This window comes from Sander lucioperca, chromosome 8 (assembly GCF_008315115.2).
Source record: "Sander lucioperca isolate FBNREF2018 chromosome 8, SLUC_FBN_1.2, whole genome shotgun sequence".
Lineage (NCBI taxonomy): Eukaryota > Metazoa > Chordata > Actinopteri > Perciformes > Percidae > Sander > Sander lucioperca.
This window is the reverse complement of record NC_050180.1, coordinates 31,004,188-31,022,684: the sequence shown is the minus strand read 5'-3', so window position 1 is coordinate 31,022,684 and position 18,497 is coordinate 31,004,188. Positions and strand designations below refer to the sequence as shown.

Below are 18,497 nucleotides of genomic sequence, written 5' to 3'. Positions count from 1 at the left end.
GAGCACAGAATTGCAAAAGGGGTCAATTGTCAGGAAAACATCAATAACAGATAATTGTTTCCGAGCATTTGAACCAACAACCAATGCTATCGTTTCTGTGGTGAGACAGTTCTTGCATTTCACATTGTATGAAGATTTCCACCGGGTGCCAGCTTTTTTTTTTTGGAGCACATAAAACATTTCCATAACTTGTGTTCGGAGAGCTCCCTGTTGTGGGATGCACTGTGGTACCAAGGTTAAATGATAATGTCAAAAAAGTAAATCAGTTTCTCATATTAAAATGACTATGTCTAAGAGAAGGAACAAAGGACTATTTCAAGGGAATAATATTGTCTAGTAACTAAATGCAAATTACCAAAGCTATTTCTACTGTCAGCAAAGTGTTTGACATACAGTACAATTGTTTGCATAAAGAAAAAACTCATTTAAAGTGCATGTTCATACAGTCATTATATAATAGTTCAGCTTATGATAAGAATGTCTCATAATGTGTAGAACATGTTAAGTAGTAAGAAGAAAACAAACTAAAATAGGTCACATCACAGGTATATTTTCTCTGGAAATTCTAGATGTCTTGTGCAAAATTTTAGACATATTTGATGTCTTCAGGAAACTTGGAATTAAAATAACACCGTGGGGGGTCTGAAGTACATTTGACTGCAGATAAGCTACTAAAAATCCCCTAGCCTTAGCCCACAGCTCACTGTGGGACATGAGGCAGTAAATATCTACAACCTCTTTCATGTTCCAGTGCTGCTTGTCCAGCTCTGCCACCCGCTGTGTCTCCCCTCCATTTTGGCACCCTTGCCTGGCTGCACAACATGAATTTGTAAAGATGGACATACTGGCAGGTCCAGCAGATTTTATGAGGTTATAGTCCACACAGCCAGTTGTCCGACTTATAACAGAACAGATTAATTTAAATTTTCTATCCATGGATAAACACATGAGGCATAAAGGACATCATCTGAGCCTCTGATCAACCCTAAACCTGGGAAACAAGGCCTCCATCTGCAACCTAATCTGGCACAGTAGCTTCAAAACTGAGGTGATCACCTACTGTCTCCATAACAACGCAGAGGGCCGATGTGGTAGACGGCCTGCGAGCCCGTTCTGTTGGTGTCTCCAATCACTATCTGGCTCACTGGCAGGTGGTCTTTATAGGAGAGGATTCCTGTGTCATTAGCCCTGTGGCACACAAAACAGAAACAAATAAATAGCAACACAGTGCCCTTGGGGTGGATGCTGTCTGGGGGTCCGGATTAAGGCATCCATTCTTCTGCATTAGCACAGAACGCAGAGTAAACACATTAAAAAGGGAGCAATCTATCACAATGCAGACAACTGCCTCTGGAAATATGCAAACTGAGCTGAATCGAGAGGAGCTTTGCAGCGGATTAACAAACGATAAACAAAGACATTCAGAGCGTCTAACCCAAAACTATAATGCAGCCTTTTGTTTTTTTCCTTCAGTGCTTGAAAAGTATGATTAGATTGGTCACGGTGTATGAAACACTTGTGTATGAAATTGTTAAAGAAATTTGGACTAAATCTGTCTCAAAGTACTGTAGACAGACGAGAAGAATAACACTAAACAGATTCTGGACTCTGAGCTGCTGTGAGGGGGAATTACTAGAATTGTTGGGTCTTTGTAAATTATAGAGTGTGGTCTAGACCTACTCTATCTGTAAAATGTCTCGAGATAACTCTTATGATGATCCTATGATGATATGTTATGATTTGATACTATAAATAAATTGAATTGAATTAAGTGGTTTTAGTGATTTATGTTCATGTTCTCTCCGAATTGATTTTTGCTGAATGTCTAAATGATTCATTGACTAATTAATTAATTATTAATTATTATCTAAGGGTGGAAGTTTATGCATATAACAGAGAGATCATTGATGTTATTCATTATTTGGGTTTTATTATCTAGTGGTCATGTCCCTTTTTCTTTTCCATGTTTGTTTATTCATATTTGGAACCTTATATAGTAAAATGCAACATTCAAATTAATGCAGCAATAATATTAATCTAAAAACATCATACATAATAGGAAGACACTAACAGAGAACATTGTTTCGAAAGTTGAAATACATTTTTACTAATACATACTTTTACTTTAGCAAGGTTTTGAATGCCGGACTTTTACCTGTAGTGAAGTATTTTCACAGTGTTGTGATAGTACTTTTATCAATGAAAAGGATCTGGATATTTCTTCCACCACTAGTTTGTGGTGCTGTTGAATTGTATTGTGTTATTTAGCCTACCCTCAGTGATATCAATGGGGTGGACAAAATAATAGAAACACCTTGTTCAATAAAAAGTAAAGAAAAAACTCCTTCTGGAATGGAAAGTCTGCACTTCTGTATGTACCACGCGTCTGTGTCTGCATCACAGTTGCAGAAGTAGTTCATGTCCATGCAGTTCTCCTCCAGGCTGCAGGAGCACTGCTGAACTCCAGGCAGGAATCCTCCCCAGTAGCTTCGTTTCTCTCCTTCCCAGTCCAGCCACCATGTGAGCGGACTGCCATCTGTAACAACACAGCAGACAGTCAGTGACCACTGCGGCAGCCTGATGCCTGCCACTGCCACAGCTCAGGCTCAAGTAGGTCAAGGGCATGGGCTATATTTGGAGGATAGCATTGTTTTGCTTCACTCTCTTTATCTCAAAATGCAGAAAAAATACATCTGGAATGCACTCAAAACAAATACACCAATCAAAAATGAAATATTCATTGATGTGTATGCGACTGAAGTCCTGTGAGGCAGCTGTGCTGAGAGGCTTACATAATATGAGAATATAATATAAAATATAATGAGAATAAAATCATTCATTCATTCCAAGATAAAACTGGGAATGAATGTAAGTTACAATACCTCACGAAATTAAGAAAACTTTATGATATTTAGAATATTTTGGCCAAAAAACAAACAGCATTGTTTTGCTTCAGTCTTTTTATCTCAAAATGCAGAAAAAATACATCTGGAATGCACTCAAAACACTCAAAACAAATACACCAATCAAAAATGAAATATTTATAGATGTGTATGCGACTGAAGTCCTGTGAGGCAGCTGTGCCGAGAGGCTTACATAATATGAGAATATAATATATAATATAATGAGAATAAAATCATTCATTCGTTCCAAGATAAAACTGGGAATGAATGTAAGTTACAATACCTCACGAAATTAAGAAAAAGTTATGCTATTTAGAATATTTTGGCCAAAAAACAAACAGATCAAGTTTTTAAGCACTGGAAACAATTTGTCTATTTATCTATGTTATATTTAGACAATATATAATTTATACATGTATCATCATATGCAATACATACACACATACATAAAAAGTGTTTACATACTGTATTAATACCTAAAGTCATACACACACACACACACACACACACACACACACACACACACACACACACACACACACACACACACACACAATCACACCTAGATGTCACTTTATACACAGTCATATGCAATACATACACACATAGACACAAGTACAGTATATAGACATGTACACAGTCAGATTTATCCATCCTGTTTTTATCCATATTGTTTTATCATTTCAGCTGTTTTAAAATCCAAACCAGGCAGGGGGCTGAAAATTATAGCTTCAGCTAGACGCCCCATATACATTACATCTATCGCATTCCTTATTTCTATGTGACAAAGTGCTTCTGTATGGTCCCATTTTTGTATGCTCTAACCAAATTTGTTATTTTCTTCATTGCATAAATGTATTTATCTTGATTCTCTGCTGGCGTTTCATGACACGCTGTCTGTGTGTCAACGAGGCAAAGCCATGTACAGCAAAGGCATAATTCATTACCTCCGCTATGGGGTTAAGGGGTCCAGCTTCAATCATCTGTCACACAACGTGACCCTGCATTGGGGATGAGGCCAACGAGCGAGGAAAAGCCCATTAAGCTACATGTCACAATACATAATTAAGTGACACATGCCGCGATGCTTTTGTCCCACCCAGCATACATTATAGCTGCATAAGTTTATATGTGTGGATTCACATGTCATATTAGTCTGATACAGCAAAGACTGTCCCATCTCCATTAATTCACTCTCCATGTGAAATGCTGCTATCATGTAGAAGATAACACTCCCATGAAATCTTCTCCAAACAGGATCTGATGGGCTATGACAAACAGTCTAATACCATACATAAACATTGTTGGATAAGAGTTACGTATATGCAATTGTGAAAGAGATAGGAGAGGAAATAATGTGGGCTAGAACAACACTGGCCAGCACGCCAACATTTGCATTACAACGGTTGAAATGAATACACTCTTTACTGTCTTAAATCTCAGAATGTCTCTCAGAAAGTCATTTTTTTTTTTACATTTAAAGCTTCTATTGAGATTTTCGCATGAAGCTTTAAATGTCTGTTGTCATATTTTATGACGTCATCTCCTTGAAAGAAATTCAAAAATCCTTGAAGAAAATCCTCAATTTAAATGAAGTGATTTATCAGATTAAATGAGTTAGTCTTTTTTTATCATTTCAACTTTCTTTAATAAATATTCTTTCAGCAACATAAATACATACATAGGCAGTAGGCTAATCTAATAAGGGCATCAAATAATGATGAAATAATAATCACGCCTTTAGGTTCTGTAATGGCAGTCCAAGACGATGATGTATTAAGCATTTCTTATTATTCATGTAACCCCTGGACTCAGAGTGATGATGCTGAATATGTGTAACGTACAAAGCATCTCTGTTCTCTGTACTATTCAGACTTCAGGGGCAAGTGGCTCTATGATATGATAATGCTTGACCCTGAAGCTGGATAAATAACAGGCTCTCACAGCTATCCTTACTTATTTGAGCATACGTGCACTTGATGTCCCTGTGTTGCCATGAGTCCATCAGCAGATGATTGAATAAACCTAAAGAAATGTTTATTAAAAGAAGTATTGCCATAGCAACATTATGCTATGACAGAAAGATCACAAGTTGGAAACAATCCTACGCAGCTACTAGAGTCTGCAAAGTGTTCATCACACCTACAATACAAAAGAATACAAAAGAATGGAGAACAATCAGAAAATGTGGTGCCGGAGGAATACTCAATGATGACTAGAAATGTAATCACGTTTTCTCGTTCACTTTACTACTAAGTGTCTTGAGAAAGGTCCTTGGGACTGAATTGTTGACTGACAAAATAAACCAATGCAGAGGTGACAAGTGCGTACGGGAATTTTCTTTATTTTTCATGAGGAATCGTCAGCCAGGCCAAAAATGAAAATGGCGAATTGAGATTTGAATTGTCAATTCAAACATCAAAGAAACAAGAGCTGGTTGATGTCAAAAATTGGCATTGCATACATCTCAAACAAACTTCTTAGAGTGTGTTCAAAGCGCTACAGTACAAATGTATTTAAAATACAAGACACACTGTATCTCAACAGCTGCTGGTTGGACAGGCCAACATCATCATTGTGAGACACCATCTGTTAAATATTTAATAAGAGTAAACCAGAAAAGTTTAGTTTAGTCTAAACTCGCCAATGTAAGATTTTGTTTTCTTTTTTGGGGTTCACAACTAACCATACCTGTCAGGTGAATAAACCAAAACGAATGCTAAAGAGTCCGAAAAACAGCAGTCATTAATTTGCTGTTGTGAATGTTCGTTACTTCACTGTCAAACTTAATTTATCACAGGTGTTAAATAAGGAAGAATGGACATGCTATACAGCTAAAATCCAGAACATCTTGCCACATGCCTGCATCTATAAACCCAGTAGGCTTCTTCTAGCAGCTGCTGTCATTTTACCCCTGTAATTTAGCATGATATACAATTTAGTCCAATAAAGTAAGCAACGAGGTTCATGCAGAACAAGGACGTCAAACGCCTGCTTATTGAATAATCTTTTCTATCAGTCAAACATCAATCACAGCCATTCTCACATCAAGGCGGTCCATTTCAATATGACTCCCTCCTCAATGATCCCTGCTACACTACTGCTGCTGCTGCTTCTGCTGCTGCTGGCAACGCATGGCCTATACCACTACTCCAGCCTCCAACTTCCTAGTTCAGAGTCCTACAACAACTAAAAGGTTAACATGGTTTTCAATGTCTAGCTTAGGGCCTACTCTTGTATACCTAGGTGGGTTTTCTGCATTGCGCTCCCTGCTTTGGATAAGCATGATGCTAAGCCAGAGAGCATCATTAAGAGCAGAGCCATCAGCGCCAAGCATAACTGCATTTCCATTTGTTGCAATAAATGGTTACATCAAGAGTGTTTCTGACTGAATTAATTGTATTATGCTGCAAAGTATGTTTGAAATCAAACGTGATATTGCTTGTGTCTTCACGCTCATCAAAGTGAAGCGTAAAGAGACATTTGTGCTTCTTTCACAGGAGATTTCTGTGCTCAAACAAAGACTGTTTTTCGAAAGTGTTCATACAGCTATAAAATAGGTTGTTTCCTGTCTCACTTTGATGTCTGGTGTGATAATGAACTTGTTTGTTTGCACATGAATGGCACCCAGGGAATGAGGGGAATGGCTGAATCTGGGACTTTATGAATGTTTCATGAATGTTTCATGATTTAAGAGCAAATGTTTGGATGTTTGGGACACCGTAGGTGCCAAAGCAGTTCAACATGAATGCACACAAAAAGATTGGAGACCGCCTCTCTAGTTATTGTAAAAAATATATATAACTAGAAGAGCGAAGCAGAAGGCAGGGTGTTGAAGGCGAAGCAGCTCCCAATGTGACAAAGCACAGGCAGCTTGACTTTCAATTCACAATGCAACAACTATGAGTCCCCTGATGCTGCAAAGTACAGAACAGTCAAGACACAAAACTTCCAAAGCATGTTCAGATCGACTCTGCAAAAAAAGCAGCCCCTTATTCATTCAAATGGGGCGATTCTGGCGACGCAGTGGGGGTGCTAATGCAGAAGGTAGAAAGGTTGGCCAGCAAAAAAGTTGCTCAACTTTTGCCGCGAGACAATGTGATGTCATCTGGCAAGACGCTGTATTGGCCAATCAAGCGTGAAAGCACAGATTTTGTAACATGCAAGCTGTATTTCTACTGAAGAAATCCTGCCTCATTGAATTTCAAAGCGTTGTGGAGTGTTTTGGCGTCTGATAAGCCTTCAAACACATTAATCAGTAACTCAAACAAGACTTCCTGGATCGTATTTTATGTCTCACCGGCAGTGTTCAAACTATACCATGGCTTTTGGGGGAGCTCACTTTTTCTTAAATATGATCTGATATATAATAATCAGTTAATGATCACATCAAACCTCCACACGGGTATCAAAACAAAACATCACAGTATGATACAATACGACCAACTGAAGTATACATTATACTCTGCAGAATGAGTGTAGTTTTTGATATCGCGCTGCCACGCTTCGATAGTGATCAAGAATAGCATGCGTGCCGGAATCTTTATTAAAGTGAGTTAGTGATGAATCACCCTCATGCATGAAACATACATTAATTATAGCTTAATCTTACGCATGATTCATGATGATGAAGATACAGAAAAATAGAAATGCATGGCAAAAATAGCATATTTTAGAGAACTCCCCAAAACTTCCCAAATCATATTTTCAGGGGAGCTCATATCTTATTAAGAGGAGCCTCCAAGCTCCCCATGGCTGCCCTGTAGTTTTCACCCTGCTCACGGGTACCATAAAAGCAACACGCCTCCACCAACGCAGGCCCATGCATTTTTTACATGCAGGGCTGTTTTCAGTTGTAACTCCCACTAAGCTGGCTGCGTCTGTAGAACTAAATCTGTCTCTAAAACCAAAGGACAACAGCAAAGTCTCTTTTTCCTTCCATAATATAATAAAAGTGTGCTTCACAGCCAACGTGTAGTCAAGGGTGCCGTCAGTACTTTGCTCAGCCTCAGCTGTTTTTCAGTGAAATAAAAAACACATGTTCAATTCCAGATCTTGTACTGTGTCAATGTGTCAATTGTACTGTTATCTTTTGGTATAAAGTAGGCCTACCAAACATATTTAAAAAAAAGACTACGTAACCCAGCTCACCACAAAAAAACAAGACTTGACTGTTAGCTTGTTATTCGTAGCAGCTTGCAGAGCAATATCTTCATTAGAGAAGATAAATATTCTAATTTCCATTCACTGTGGCTTTCAATCTTTGTCCGCTCAACTCCTGCTTTCTGTGACCACCCATAGGCCTCATGTGTAATAATGCAGACACACCCACATTTAGTCCTTGTCCATGCATTTTACAGTTTTTGTTGGCATTTAAACACTGATTTGATCTCAGCTCATAAACACTACAGCAGGAAAATAATACTCACCTTTTGTATTAAAGAGACGGGACTTCTTGCAGTTGTAAACCACTTCCTGTTGGCACTGCTCTGAGCCTGATACGATGGCACGGAGTTGCTCAGCTGAAGCGCTGTAGTTGAACTTCATGATGTGCGGTTTGTAAAGAGAGGAGCCCTGGACTGTAACTGGAGCTGTGTTGTTGTGCGTCAACACCGTCCACACCTTCTCCTCTGAAAGTAAAAAGTGTTTCTGTTAGCATGAACACCCAGTCTTAATACATGTTAGCTTGTTAGCATGAACCCACTGTAAACCCCCTGCCCAAATACATGTAAGCATGTTAGCATGTTAGCAGGAACACACTGTAAACACCCTGTCTAAATATATGTTAGCTTGTTAGCATGAACAAACTGTAAACACCCTGTCTAAATACATGTTAGCCTGTTAGCATGAACACACTGTAAACATCCTGTCCAAATACATGTTAGCCTGTTAGCATGAACACACTGTAAACACCCTGTCTAAATACATGTTAGCATGAACACACTGTAAACACCCTGTCCAAATACATGTAAGCCTGTTAGCATGAACCCACTGTAAACACCCTGTCCAAATACATGTACGCCTGTTAGCATGAACACACTGTAAACACCCTGTCTAAATACATGTTAGCCTGTTAGCATGAACCCACTGTGCTCACCTGACACCTTCTAAGGAAAACATGTTACTGTAAGCCTGAATCCACAGTTCACACCTTTTACTCTAGAAAGTGTGGTGTTAACATGGGCTAAATGTCCTCATCCTGTTCTCTAAATACAAAACAGCCTGTTAGCATAAACTCACTGCAGCAGCTACCTCTGAATACAAGAAACATGTTAGGCTACTCTTTTAGCATACGTTATCCCACAGGTCATACAATGTTAGCATTAACACCACATCCGCCCAAATTCTTCTAAGTACAAAAGCATATATTTTTGTAGGTTTATGTCCAATAGCACAATCTTAATTGTCATGCAGGGAAAACATGTGATTTAAAATAAACTGAAATGTCTAAATTCAGGTAATCACAATTGTGACTCCATCACACCATTTTGTGTGCATACATTCAGATGATAGACTTTTTCCATGGCAGATATTTTGAAAATGCACTGCAGGAAAATCACAGGTGTATTAAATAACATTATTGCTAGCTGCATTCCACTAGGAGTATTATGCCTGCTAGCTCACTGATATTACTGGAACACTTAGTGGAACTGAGCCAGCGTTATTATCAATTTCCTTATGTGCTTTTCCTGCTATGACAAGTCAAAATCTGCTGTGTAAAACATTAATTGTGTTAAAAGTTTATTTCATGGAAAGGCACACTTTTAATACACAAAAACAAATAGGCAGATTAAAAGTAAATTAAAGATTAAATAGAAAATTAAATGTTTCCAAGTAACAGAGCATGTCAAAACAGCACCATATAACAAGAATGGAAAATTGGACTAAACAGGCAAGTCTGAAGATTCATCTTAAAATCTACAAATAAACAGAAGATTAATGAACTGATACAAAGAATACATAAGGTATAACAGTGGGTGTTTTGATTCGTGTCACATTTTACTGGAAATGTCAGCATCGTGGCTGACAGTAATTCTGTGTTGATGTCTGAACCATCGGTGTTACTGCACTTGTTTCCAACCCACAAGATAATTGATGACCTTCCAGTTCCACAAAACACAATCATATCAGCAGAATTCTCTTAGACAATAGTGTGCATTTGCCGTTTACAGTATAAGACACTTGAGACAAAAGGGAGTCAAGCGTTTGTACAATAAAAATCAGATGAGGAATCCGTCCTATTTCCATCCCCGCTCAGTTTTCATTATCTGGATTTCATGTTTACTCTGCCGCGGAGAAAAAATCCCTTTCCACTTTGTGATTATTCACATCAGGTTGTCAGGCTTAGAGCTATTTACATTTCTAATAGATTCCTTAATTGAGGTCAAGTAGAGGCATATCTGCTGCCGAACAATTCAGCTTTGTGAGGGGAAGACTGAAAACACAAAATGCCAGAACCAGACAGTGGAGAGGCAGCAGCTCTCTCCTCTCCCCCGTAACGTCACCGGTACATTAACCTTGCAAAGGACAAAGTAGTTGAGAAAGTTGTGACAGCCCAGTGATGAATACTGTCCACAGTGTCAAAACTTAACTGAATGTGTTTTGTCCTGCATGTCATGAAGGCCGTGGATCAAGTTGTGTCCAGCTCCCTGTCTGTCAAATGTCACATCTTAGGGGATCGTTGAGGTGATACAGAGCAAATTGTGTCCTAGCCGTCAGACGATCACACTGATACAGCAGGTGTGATGGAGCTTTACAATAAAAGGTCCAAGTTCCCAAATCCTGACTTTTGCACTACAATCAGGTCAAAATCATGAGTTGTGTACAACATAATCCAAATCTATTGTGCAGATCGCTGTGGAATTTATTGAGAAATGTATTTTCATGTTGGACTCTTTTTTATTGCACCACCCTAAATCCAAAATGTCAGCAGACAAAATATCTCATAATTTAATGGCAGACCACCATGAAATTTACTGAGCAGATTAGTGCTCCCAAGGGGATTAACCCTTTTGACTTTAATGACCCAATGCTTTAATGTAAATTGCAGCCTCTAGAGGCCACAAGGGGGGCTTTAGACTTGTCCGCTTGTTAAATTGTGACACATTTTAGTTTTAAGGAGCCATAACTCTCACACACACGATTTCAGTAAAACCTGAAAAGCTAAAGATGCTTCTTGTGGCATGTTGTATTATTTGTTGGAGGTTTTATGATAACTTGTTTTCTCTTTAAAGAGAGGATAAGGCAGTCATGACTTGGCATGCTTCAGCTGGAGGCTTGTTTTAAGAAAGATGACATTTCTGTTTAAGGGTGCTTCACATCTGAAGTCCAGTTCATCCTCACACTGGCTTTTTACAAACGCACCAAGAGGAGTAAACATCAGGACCCATGGGGGGAAGTCAAACTCTGGGGACTGACAGCAGGTCATCCAGCACCTTAATGCTTCTCATGTGTACATGTACAGTACGTTCGCTGGTGTCACAAAGAGCCCACGGAGAAATAACTCTAAGCATTGTAAGTATTATTAGACTGCATGTTATGAATAATGACAAACAGATGGAGACAGGGCGGAAAAAAGAGGCGTCTCGTACAGAAATATTCACTTCCAATTTAATGGACTTAATAAAAGTCCCTGCACTCGCAAGCTGACGTGCATACAGTAAGTGTTACCATGGTTACCAAAAGATTTAGATGAATTCATACATGGCTTATAGGCTCGCTACAGGAAAAGTTCACAATCAGCAGAATGGATTTAATGGTAGTTCAGCTTTTGAAATTATGCTTAAATCACATTTCTACTTAAAAAAATTACTGTGGTTGGCTCGTTTCCTTTCACACCACAAATGCCAGCACCAGAATCTGCTTGGAAGCCGATCTAAACCCTGCGGTTGTTTGGTCCGCACCAGAGCTCGATAAACAGCTTTTACACAAACCCAAATGGGGTTCATTTTAAACAAACCAAAGAGATTAGATGTGAAAGCCTTTAGCCTGCCTCTCTTAGTTATGCTATTATAACTCTAGACTGCTGTGGGAAGCTCCTTCCAAGGACACAATGAGCCACTCCCTCTTCTCTCTTTTCACTTGTCTCCTTTTGTGTGCATCTTAGTCCCAGAAATGCCTGTTACTAACCTAGCTCTGGGGAGTTTTCTCCCCGGAGTCCCTTTGCTTCTTCTTCACCCAGAACATCGCCTTGGAATTGGGTGGCACCTACACCGGGGTCCTGGGTGCAGCTGACGCTATGGACTTACTACACCCTGCTACGCTCTGCGTTTCCCCGCAGTGTCCGACTGCGTCCTGCCGCGTCCAACCGCGTCCACCCAGGCTGCTGTGCCACACTACACCCCGTAACGCCCTGCTGTGCCCTACTATGACATGAACTACTATGACTACCATTGTGATCACTGCTTCACTATCTTTATTATGACTATTATTGCCACCATTCACCACTCCCCCAACTGGTGCCGTCAGACACCGCCTACCAAGAGTCTGGGTCTGTCCGAGGTTTCTTCCTAACAAAAAAGGGAGTTTTTCCTTGCCACTGTCGCAATAGCTACTGCTAATGCTTGCTCTTGAGGCAACCACTGTAATAGTTGGGGCTTCGTAAAGTACAGAGTTTGGTCTAGACCTACTCTATCTGTAAAGTGTCTCGAGATATCTCTTGTTATGATTTGATACTATAAATAAAATTGAATTGAAAATTGAATTGAAAGCACTCTGAGATGCTAAAATGTTGCAGTGTAACCACATGGATATTTACAAAAGGCATTGATTCCCCACAGATATGTTCTTAACTCTCAGGGACTGCACCGAGTGGCCATAACGATTTCTTACTGGACCGTAAACTGTCACATAGCCGTGGTGGTATGGATCAATGCAGTGCGATCTCTAAGTGAGTGAACCCTTTACACTGAGCTTTCTGCCAGTTCTCAGTGGAACTCAAAAAGGGCAAAGGTGACAACGTGTGAATTACAATGATCTTACCTGTCATGTTGCAGTATACCTGTGCGGGCCCCAGGGGACCGCTCCCATCTGGATCAATGGAGTAGAAGCCAGAGGAGCTGCCAATCAGCTTGTAGGCCTCACAAGACGACTCGTAGATGGCTGGAAGAAGCAGAATGGGGACATAGATCAGTTATTCCTCCAAGAATCAGCCCACGCTTTAACAGCTTTCTCCTGGCGGAGCCGTCTGCACAAAATCTATCTTTATTTATAAACTGTTTATAAGTTATTGTTTTCATACTTTAAAAAAAGAAGTGTTGGTGACATATGTTTCTGTTCTATCTATATGCACCTTTTAGCAGTGTTTGTTCTAATGCAGATTATGGCACAGCAACCACTCATATGTGGAAACTACAGTTATATACTACTACTACTATACTATATATGACTACTGAAAGCCCTGATCAGAATGGATTCACTACAACATTTTGAGGTGTGTTCTCTGTCCAGTTAAAACCATGTGTGTCTAAAATGTTGAGGATTTGAACAGGATTTATGAACCAAATATTATTATCTCATTGCTTAAATGAAAGGTGTGTAGGATTTATCCAACTTCCGGGATATGCTCCGGTGCTGCAGGAAATTCCGCCGGATGCATGTATCTTCCGTTTCCTTCCGTTTTCTTTGTGTTGGAATTTTAAATTCGGTGGATTTATGAGTACTATTGTTGACTGCTCCTCAGATCTCTGCAGGGTAAATCCAGACAGCTAGCTAGACTATCTGTCCAATCTTAGTTTTCTCTCTCTAACTATTTTGCAGCGGCTCTGTGCTGAGTTTGGCACTGCCCATGACGATTCTGATTGGTTTAAAGAAATGCCATTAAACCAGAGCATGTTTTCCTCCCATCCCCGAATGCTATGTGGAGTAGCTCCTTCAGCGCGCTTTGGAGGAGGGTCTGGCAAAGTGAGACTAAAGAGTGTGAAACCAATCACCAAACTGGCACAGCACAGAGCTTAGGACTAAGCCTTTCATTGCCAATGAGTACCTTCTGTTATTGTTGCACACACGATTAATAAAGAACTTGAATATATACAGTCTACAGTTGTAACAGTGACAGATCTATCATTCGAAATTCGTAGCAATTTGTGGTCCTTGATTTTAGACAGAGGTAGACAAATGCAGGTTTCTGATTTTTAGCCGCAGGCTATCGTTTTTGTTGGATGAAATGAAAACTGTGGCGAGCAGATTTTATCAGTTGTAGCTACCTGAGGAATTTAAGCGACTGTTAGCTCCATGATTTGGTTGAAAACAGTCTCCGGTTTCCAGCTGATCCCTGTAAATGGGTCTTGAATATGCACCTGATGACTACATACACCAATGGTAGCAGACTGTGGCTAAAGCTAATAGTTCCCAGGCAAAAAGTCAGCATCCTCACCAGCTGATGAGCCATATAGACATGTGAATAAAGAAACAGCGTGGCTCTTTTATTGCAGTGAGGAGAAAGTGAGTGCCAGCATCATAAGTATGATGAGGAAAAAGAATCTTATTTTATTATAACATAACTTTGTTTGGCTGTTACATTCTTAAACAAGACATTGTTTAGATTTATTCTATATTGTATGCATTTTCAAAGAATATGTTTTAATTTTAACGTACAAGGCTTCTGTAAGACTTTTAAGGATAGAGCTAGCCAATGTGTTTGGTGAATGTAACGCTATCTTGGATAACGAGTTTGGCTCTGGAGTTGCTATAAACCTGCCAAGATTGAATAAAGAGAAGGACAGAGCTGCTAAAATGACCTTACCGTGTGATATAGTAGCATCCAGGACCAGCTTCCAAACTGTGGGGAAATACTTCACAGTGGATCTGCTATTGCATTGTCTTTTTCACGTAACAACACAAAGTAATTTAGAATGCTTTAGCCTTTGGATGTAATGCAGCTAGTAAGCTAATTAGCTAAGGTAACATTTTGAGGTTACACAGAGCAAAAAAACACACTTTTTCATCCATTCCTTACACTTTTTCTCTTGTATTTTTTTTTTTTTTTTTTTGGTTGAATAAGACACCACCCTCCGCACTTAAAATGCAGAGTATCGCTCTTACCATAGCCAATTGGTTTCACAAACTCAAGTTTTAGATATAAATTTGAGCTCTAGATTAAAAATGTTGATTTTGTGTGTGTGTCTGTTTTTGGCAAAGTTGATGACTGTTGAGTTGAGAAAAAGGGGCCTATTTCTAATTCAGCAGATGCTCTTATCTGCCAGGTTTCCTCCAACATGCAAAGAAAATCGTGTTGCCTGCATATAAACAAGAAATCAGGATTCTGGGGCAGGGGAATTTCACACATATAGTTTCCAACAGTCGTCTCCACAGCAAATATCAAGGGGATGTTGCAGAGCATCAAAAAATGACACCCGTAAGGAAAAACTCCTACATGTAGATCTAAAGTCAGCCCTAAGCTATTTAAGGATAAAGGAAATAATACATTTTTTTGAAATTTGAAAGCGAGAATACCAGCAAATGATGAAGGTCACGTCGGTTTGAAGCAAGACCAGTTTCTGCTTTGCCTCTCAGTTGCACAAATCGAATAAAGCAATCAGCAAGACAGGTAAAGATGTGTGTGCTGAATCAAATGACACAGCTCAGTAGACCTAGAATATATGAAGAGGTGCAGAGGGGGCATAATAGCAGGTTTGAGACTAGGTGAAGTATTGAAAGTGCAAAGAACTGCTCACAGTTGTGACAGGTCGCTCCAGAGTATCCGGTTCCTGAACAGTCGCAGGAGAAGGAGCTCCACGTCTGAGAGCAGCGGCCTCCATGTTCACACAGGTTAGGAAGGCATCTGAAAAAGCAACAACCCCACAACCGTTTAATATCAGCAGATAATTTTCATCACTTTCTTGATAAATCAATTTACTGTTTTGAGAGTGGATATGAAAACAAAGAAACGATACAAATGCTGTCTAACCGGCAAAGGTGGAAGAAGTATTTAGATATTTTACTTCATTAAAAGGAGCGATACTACAGTGTAGAAATACTCTGTTACAAACCAAGTCCTGCTGTCAAAATCTTATAGAAGTAAAAGCATTTATGTGTAAGCCTCACTAATGTTGAGGCTGGTAAAGGTGGAGCTCATTTCACCTACTTTATATACTGCTGGGTAGCTTAATCAATAAAAATAACACATCATCATTTATTAGTTGATTTATATTTTTAATCTCTAATCTAACTAACTATAACTAATAACTTATACAAAAAAAATCAAGTACAATACACAGTACAATATTTACTTCCAGAAGGTAATGGAGAAGTATAGAAGTAGCATACAGATATATAAATACTCAAGTAAAGTAAAAGGATCTCAAAAATGTACTTGAATACAGTACTTGAGTAAATCTACTTTTAACATTCCACCACTGCTGACCAGGAATTAGACCGAATCACCGAGACATGGCGCTAACACAACTGGCCGTTGATTTGAATTGCGGAGACGTGAAATTGGCAAACTTGTTTATTTCTGTTGTCATTTACAGCCGTAACTTTACGTAACGTTTAAAGATATATAGTTAAACACGTGGGTCAGACCTAGCTGATGTTTCTGCTGTGCTTATTTTTTTGTACTGAGTTGCTTTGCTAGCGTCTTTGATAAACCAAATCAAACGTTACGAACAGCAACATTTCACTGCTGGTCGGACTGACTGCTAGTTTGGGTGGTGTCATTTGAAGTATAATAATAATAATAATAATAATAATAATAATAATAATACATTCATTTTATATAGCTCTTTAAGAGGTACCCAAAGGCACTTTACAAAGTAAAGACAAAGAAAAAAAATTCAAATCAGTACAACAGAAAGAGTTACAACTAGAGATAGATATTAAAAAGCTGAAGCAAAGCAGCATAGAAGCGTGATTAAAAAAAAGCAAACAAATGGAAACAGAGCTAGTTTGGTTACAAGTTAAAAGCAGATTTAAAGAGATGGGTTTTGAGTGCGGTTAAGTGAGTAAGTGATATTGAAAGTCTGAGGTGTTGGGGGAGAGAGTTGCAGAGGGAGGGGGCAGCAACGGAGAAGGCCCTGTCCCCACAGGTTTGGTGCTTGGAGCGAGTGAGAGGGGTGACCCAAAAGGTAAATTAGGCCTCCAACCTAACGTTAGTGAAAGCGTTGACATATGAAAGCATCCAACATGCATTTTAGATGAATAAGAGTAAATCCAGTTGTTCCTCGTCCCCGTTTGCTCAGCGCCGTTTAATTGAGTTTTCTACCCGGAAGATATTGTAAACAAACATTGTGATTAGGTCTACAAAACAGAGTTGCTTCTGTTTTGACCTAATCACGATGTTGATGATGATCAAGTTTAAAAAGCTGCAACCAGAGAATTGCTTATCAAAATAATTTAAAAATAGTTGCTTATTAATTTTCCTGTCGGTAGGCTAATCGAATCACTGCTGCAGCTATAGTTTACTTCTACTACACTTTCATCTTCAAACTTTGCCAATTTTCTAGCACTTTGATACTTTCGGAACAAATACAGCCATTAGGAGCAGCACAAAACAAAAACAATTTTTTTGACAGCAAAACAAAAAGGATCACACAAACCTCTCAGGCATTTGTATTAGGCACCAATAAAGCTACTTCCTTTGTTAGTGTTTGCAAACCTGATCTTTTATTTATCAGGTCTGAAAGACCCCTTCTCTTTATTCTTTTGTATGCAATTATGAACACACGTTTTGGAACTCACCCGGAAGACTAATTTGCGGTTTATTCATGTTTTATTAAAAATCCTAAACAACTGTGAAATGATATCTCATACTGTGCGTGCCCTTGCCTGAATTTGAAAAAAGCTGACACGTTGCAGCGTTTCTCTAAAAATAAAAGCATTACTGTCACCTTCAGACTAGAATGCCTGTAATGGGATTTTATCACAATGAGCGCTTCACAGAAACTTCAAACCGCACTCTTCTGATTAATAGTCCCTTCCTCAAGCCTCCTTCAGTTTCACATAATTGCCAGCCTTTCGAGCGTGCATCTATAATTTCATACACTTTCATCTCTCACCTATTAACTGCAGCGGAGCGGGCCAGCCGCAACAAGGATAAGGTTGCAGCCGTTGGTTTAATTACCCTCATGCTATTTGATGTTGTGTTCATGGGTGCCCTTACAGGTCATGAAATTACAGTAGCTAGCACACTTAAATGCACATTGACCATATATTGAGCCTCAATGTTTAATTAAACACAGAGAAAAAAGATTAAAGATTACCTGTGATAAAAGTTAATTTACTCATACTCAGGGGTCATTGAATAAGCTACGGAGAGTGAAATGAAAAAAGTTAACATCAAAGATGCAATGGCCATCAACAAAGCTGAGTGCAGCAGCCTCACATGTCATGTCCTCACAACAGATTACAGCACAGGATGTTGTAAAGACATCAACTACACATCAAAAAGAAACACGTGGATAATGTCACACACTCACACATTTCATTTTAGCTCTGCACAAGTTTCTTTGTCGCTACATGTACTGCATAATGCATGGCTCGTTTCATTTATTGGATACATCACAAACATTCTATGCTTACATCTTTTTTACGAAAAATATTCTGCAGTGACAGAAAAAGTATTAAAATGTTTTGTAATAATTTCACATTTAGATT

The 18,497-nt window shown here is 39.0% G+C and overlaps 1 protein-coding gene across 1 annotated transcript in view; it reads right to left on the bottom strand.

Moving 5' to 3' along the window:
- cntnap5a (contactin associated protein family member 5a) overlaps nt 1-18,497 on the bottom strand; it is a 105,074-nt gene that overhangs the window by 24,373 nt on the left and 62,204 nt on the right. The window contains exons 11-15 of the mRNA XM_031308520.2: nt 15,578-15,684; nt 12,885-13,004; nt 8,333-8,533; nt 2,380-2,536; nt 1,061-1,188 (exon numbers count right to left, since the gene is read on the bottom strand). Coding sequence (XP_031164380.1) covers nt 1,061-1,188; nt 2,380-2,536; nt 8,333-8,533; nt 12,885-13,004; nt 15,578-15,684 — 713 coding nt within the window. The remainder of the gene's footprint in view (nt 1-1,060; nt 1,189-2,379; nt 2,537-8,332; nt 8,534-12,884; nt 13,005-15,577; nt 15,685-18,497) is intronic.